This window comes from Gekko japonicus, unplaced genomic scaffold (assembly GCF_001447785.1).
Source record: "Gekko japonicus isolate JY-2015 unplaced genomic scaffold, Gekko_japonicus_V1.1 scaffold627, whole genome shotgun sequence".
NCBI classification, from domain to species: Eukaryota; Metazoa; Chordata; class Lepidosauria; order Squamata; family Gekkonidae; genus Gekko; species Gekko japonicus.
The window spans coordinates 561061-566957 of NW_015173142.1; the positions used below are offsets into that span (position 1 = coordinate 561061).

The 5897-nt window shown below is 46.8% G+C and overlaps 1 protein-coding gene across 1 annotated transcript in view; it reads left to right on the top strand.

Moving 5' to 3' along the window:
- The window catches only part of LOC107119720, a 17264-nt gene extending 11640 nt beyond the window's left edge, over positions 1-5624 (top strand). The window contains exons 5-7 of the mRNA XM_015422293.1: positions 15-640; positions 1163-1297; positions 5607-5624. Coding sequence (XP_015277779.1) covers positions 15-640; positions 1163-1297; positions 5607-5624 — 779 coding nt within the window. The remainder of the gene's footprint in view (positions 1-14; positions 641-1162; positions 1298-5606) is intronic.
- The last annotated feature ends 273 nt before the right edge of the window (positions 5625-5897 follow it).

The window sequence follows — 5897 nt, forward strand, 5'->3', positions numbered from 1 at the left end:
TGACCGGGATGGAGTGCACCCCACCGATGATAAGGTAAAGGCTATAAAAGAGGCACCGAGGCCCTGTAATAAAAAAGAGTTGCAGTCCTTCCTCGGACTGCTCAATTTTTATCACACCTTCCTACCTCACAAGGCGTCGGTGGCGGCACCATTACATGCGCTCCTGCACAAGGACGTGAAATGGCGGTGGGGACCTGAGCAGGAACGGGCATTTGAAGGTGTTAAAGCTTTATTGTCTTCCGAGGCTGTCTTAACCCACTATGACGATCAGAAGCTGCTAGTTCTGGCCGCCGATGCATCTCCGTTTGGGGTGGGGGCTGTGCTCAGCCATGTAATGGAGGACGGACGGGAAGCCCCCGTCGCGTTTTATTCGAGGTCGCTGTCTGATACCGAAAAGAACTATGCACAAATAGACAAAGAAGGGTTGGCACTGGTATCAGCAGTGAAAAAATTTCATGATTTCTTGTTTGGGAGGCGGTTCATTCTTGTGACTGATCACAAGCCCTTGCTTGGGATTTTTGCCCCGGACCGGCAACTCCCAAACATAATGTCAGCCCGGATGCTTCGCTGGGCCTTGTTTCTGTCGGCCTACGACTATGATCTGGAGCACCGGCCGGGCAAAGCCATCGGACATGCGGACGCTTTGAGTCGCTGCCCTCTGCCCGGCCAGGACTTGGACCCTGCACCAGCCAGCTCGGTGTTGGCGATCGAGGAACTGCCTCAAGCTCCTATCACCTCCAGAGACATTGCCGCTGTGTCGGCTAAGGACACTGTGATCTCCCGAGTTTTAAACTGGGTTTGGAGGGGGTGGCCGATGGGAGCTGTGGAACCGGAGTTCCGAGTTTTTAAAGCGCGCCAAAACGAGCTGTCTGTCTCTAAAGGGTGCTTACTGTGGGGAAACCGGGTGGTAGTGCCCAAAACACTAGGGCAGAATGTGCTGAAATCACTACATGAGGGCCATCCAGGCATGGTCCACATGAAGGCACTAGCCCGTGGCTATGTCTGGTAGCCCGGGCTCGATGCCGAAATCGAGGATTGGGTTCGAGTGTGTGAACCCTGTCAACAGGCTAGGCCTGAACCACCAACCGCTACTCCGCAAAAATGGGAGTCAGCCGGGAAACCTTGGTCGAGGCTCCACCTCGATTTTGCGGGGCCTGTCCAGGGGCAAATGTTTCTGGTGATTGTGGATGCATATACGAAGTGGCTGGAGGTTGTGCACATGCACTCTACCACTTCCGGGGCCGTCATCAATGTGCTCCGGCACCTTTTTGCCACCCACGGGCTGCCGGACGTGTTGGTGAGTGATAACGGAACTCAATTTACCTCAGAGGAGTTCCAAAGGTTTCTAGATGACAATGGCATTCGGCAGATAACCTCCGCCCCGTTCCACCCGGCCTCGAACGGCCAGGCGGAAAGAATGGTTAGGACCACTAAAGAAGCCTTGAGTAAGCTGGTATGTGGTGATTGGGGGGTGAAACTTGCTTCATTCTTGTTAAGACAACATGTTACCCCATGTTCGGCGACCGGTCGCAGCCCGGCCGAGATGTTAATGGGTCGCCGTTTAGCAACGCTGTTAGACAGGTTGCATCCTGACCTTAATGAATTGAAACCACATCAGCCAAGCGAAAGTCCGAAGGTCCGGATATACGAAAAAGGTGAGCAAGTGTATGCTCGTAACTATGCCAGTGGTCATTCGTGGCTTCCAGCCACTATTGTTGATGTTATTGGGTCACGAATGTATGTGGTACGGCTTGCAGATGGTCGCAAGTGGCGTAGGCACATAGACCAGTTGAGGCAACGGTGGGCAACTGACCGTCCCAACGCGCTGCCAACTGAGTCCCCAGACCCCGAGGACTTCCCACGACCTCTAGAGGAGGCGAGTACTGCCGAACCTGAGGGCCACAGTACTGGGCAAGAGGCAGGGCAGACCCCTACTCTTGGGACCCACTGGAACGGACGGGAATGTTCCTGACTCTGAGGTCCCAGAGTCAAGCGGAGTGCCACTGAGTGAAATGTGCCCTGAGGCCAGTCCACCTCGTAGGTCTCAGAGGATTCGACGCGCACCCACCTACCTAAGTGATTACGATTGTTCATGAGTGTTTTTGCTTAGGGGGGAGGGATTTGTAATGTATTCAGATGCTGCCCTGAATGCATGAGGATGAAGTGTGAATCATCCCATAGAGAAGCTATGCTAAGCTTCAGACGTCGGCTAGGATTCGCGCTGAAAGAATTGTGTCCAATCACATTTGAACTGTCTGTGGTGGGAACACTTGTGATTGGGCAAGTATGCGAATAACCTGATAGGTTGAGAATTGTATAGTAGGTGTGGCTACATTAGCCCGGAATGTTTAAATACCGAACCACTGCAATGAAAGTTGGTTCGGGCTATCAGATGTTGTACCGTGTCAGAGAAGTTGATCGTCGAGCTGAAATAAACCTGAGTTTTGCTGAAATCACTCTCTGGCTATTTTGTTGAGCACGGACTTAACACCACTCCTCTGCATGCAGCCAGCTTGGTGACCTTGGGTCAGTCACAGTTCTCTCAGAGCTTTCTCAGCCCCGTCTACCTCACAGGGTGTCTGTTGTGGGGAGAAGAAGGGAAGGAGATTGTAAGCTGTTCTGAGACTCCAAGTGAAGGACAGGGTATAAATCCAACTCTTTTCCTCCTCCTCCTTCTTTTCCTCCTCCTCCTCCTCACAGAAACTCACCTAGATTACTGTAATTTATTTGAAATATAATTGGGATATGCAGCTCCTTGCCCTGCAGGGTAATAAAAATTTGTGTGCAGACCTGTAAAATGTTTGGGAGGCAGTGGTCCAGTATGCAGAGAGGCAGTTTCTCAGTCCATAAGCAATATTATTTCAGAGCCACTGAAAAAATTATTTTATTTCTGTTATGTATAGTCAGCCCTTGTCACTCAAGGCAATTTATGCAGAATAAGTCAGTATGATCAACAGGATGGGGTATCCAATAGACAGTACAGTAGGATTTGGAGTGTAGAGATCTAGAACCAACCGATCAGAAATCTGAATGCCTGTGGCTTCATAATAGTAGAATAATATGGTAATGTCAGAATCCTGGTTAAATCAGTCCTCACCACCATTCACTTCAAAGAAAGTTTAGTTTATTGAGACATTGATAGATACCATACTGGACACGAGCTTTGTTAGGACTGACGGTGAAAGTGTGAAGATTGCAGATATATTGTGTTCAAGCAAAGGCACTAAAGATCAGGACCCAATCACCCCATGGTGTTTGTCCACCAGAAAGAACAGTCAACTACCCCCCCCACTAAGCATGTACCCCTCTACAGAAATAAAGCAGAACAACAGGTCTCTGTGACACAGTGTCTGGTACATCAAAGCATTTAGGAAAACAAAAGCATTTCGGTCTTCACACCCCTCTCCCCCTCTTCCTTCCTCTATGGCAGGTGAACTATAAAATGCATAGTGAGCCTGACAGTTAATTCAGAATCATAACCAGGTCTCAGATACATACACACACTGACAAGCATAAAAGACATGGATTGCTTCACTTTGCCGGGTGCAAGGAGCTTTCTCAAAGTGGCCTTTAGTCACAGCCTTGAATAGAGGATGAAGGTTTCTATTATCCCCGACTAAGACCTGGGGATCAACAGCACTGTACTGAATTCGTAGCATCAGCAACTGATTCCCTTCCTTGTAGAATGTTACAATGACTCAGAGCCTGATGATGTCAGACTCCTGCAGCAATCAGTTCCCAACAGCTTTCATTCAAAGAAGTAAGTTTATTGAGACATTGAGCATATGCAGATATCTTAACCGTTTTGTGTTAGAACTGAAGAAAAGTGTGTGCAGCAAACAGACATACATTATTCAAGAAGGACCTGTGATGGCCCAGGGCCAATCAGGGATCAGGTAGAAGCCCACCAAAGTAACGGGCTACTTTTCCCAAGAGAAAGACTACACCAGGCACTGAAGGTCATACAGAGATAATAGAAACATAGGAGCCACAGCTGAAATGAAACTTAACATCCCAGGGTCACCCCACTCCCATGGCAGCCAGGGCTTGAGAAAGGCCTAGCTGACAGATGACTGGATGGAAATGTCCTTAGGTCAGATTGTTGTCCCAAGAAATGACTTGGAAAGATTTGTAGGGTGTGAAGCTTTGATTGATTGAGTAACTAAAACTTTGTATGACAGGGCAAATCGGTGGAACTGAAACTTAAGAGCATACTTGCTTGTTTGCTTTTTTGAGACTGTCTTTCCTTCTAAAGATAGAAGACTTTGCTTATCAAGTTATCTTATATTTCACTGTCTCAGAGGCTCTCACCCACAGATGTAGGTGATAGGCATGTTTATTGAAATGTAATTGATTTAGATAATTCATTTTTGTCTACACTGCAAGACTGTCACTACTTCCACAAGGTTTTCCCTACCTGTCCTATGTTTGTTTGGCAGTCACACCCCCTGGCATGGTACCCCAATAGGCACCCAGGGCCTCAAACTATGAGCTCTGCAATGGCTCCCAGAATTATGAAGTCTGCTGGTTAGAGAAATGAACTGCAGTGTTCACTGTTAGGGACAACCTCAGAGAAGAGTTACTTATCATTATTGAACAGCTGCAACAGAAACATATTTAACAATGTTTAATTAATGTAATGAAGACATTTGTGGATGGAGGAGCTAATGGTAGGATGGGGTGGATGGGGGAGCTAATACACACATGTATGAACATTCTAGTAACAAACATGTTGGACATGGATCTGCAGCATCTCTGAAAAAGTCAAAAGATGGAAAGTGTTTTACCAGGGACAGGTAGGAGAAAATAAGGACCATTTAACATGAAAGAGCAGGCAAGTCCAGCTGGGAAACTCCTGCAACAAGCCAGAAGCTTCTTTGGCCAGGTAGACAGGTGACACCAGAGGGCCTATTCAATGCCACCCTATGCTGTAGAGCTTCTAGAACTGTTGCCTTCCAGAGTTGAAGGAACGTGTTGCTGGAAGAGACCCTGAGAGTCACCCTCTGACCTGCTACACTACAGATCTATGGGTTGCTCCAGTCTGACTCACTGTAGCCAGCCAGACCTTAGGCCTGAGTACCTCTAGAATCGGGGTCATACTGGCACCACCACAGAAGTAATGAAGTATTGCTTCCATTTTTTTGTCAAAAACCAATCCTTTTACAAACCCTCACTTGGGAATAACAGCAGAGGAAGCTGAGGGGTATTTTTTATCTTGTCCAGCAGAGGGCTCCCATATTGTATTTCCATCTGAATAGTAACTCCAGCTATGATGGGAAAGTCATTCCATTGATATGAGTGTACACAGAAGTGTGTATTTTATATTTTTAAAAGGCCTACCTGTTATAGAACTAAAACCATTTGTTTGTTTGTCGTTCAGGCTGTAGTATAGCAATATGCTACGCAGCACATATATTGATCCTAAACAAATTATTTGGAAATAAATCCTATTGAACTCTATGCAATTTACATCCTAGTAAATGCTTTTCGGTCAGGGTATTACTCTCTACTAATACACAGGCAAATATTTCTTATTTCATGTTAAAATGTAGTTGTCTGCAAATACTTTGTGGGAATGCCTTTCATCTCTGCCTTTTGTCTAACAGCTGAAAGTTAACTGGTAACCCTTCAGGAATATCCTGCCCAATGCAGGGAAAACAAGAACACATGTTCAGAAATTCTACAATATGTTGTTCCCAAAATTGTGTATCAGGCTATTTTACACTTCTGGCACAGTTACATTGGAGGGATTGCTGCCATGCTGCCACCTTATACAGCATCTATAAAGGCTATGAACTATGACTGCAAAGCTGGACTGTGAAACAAGTGTGCCAGGGCATGGACTGAACAGTAGCCATGAGACAATGCCACTCTACTGGAATGTAGGCATGTGCCCA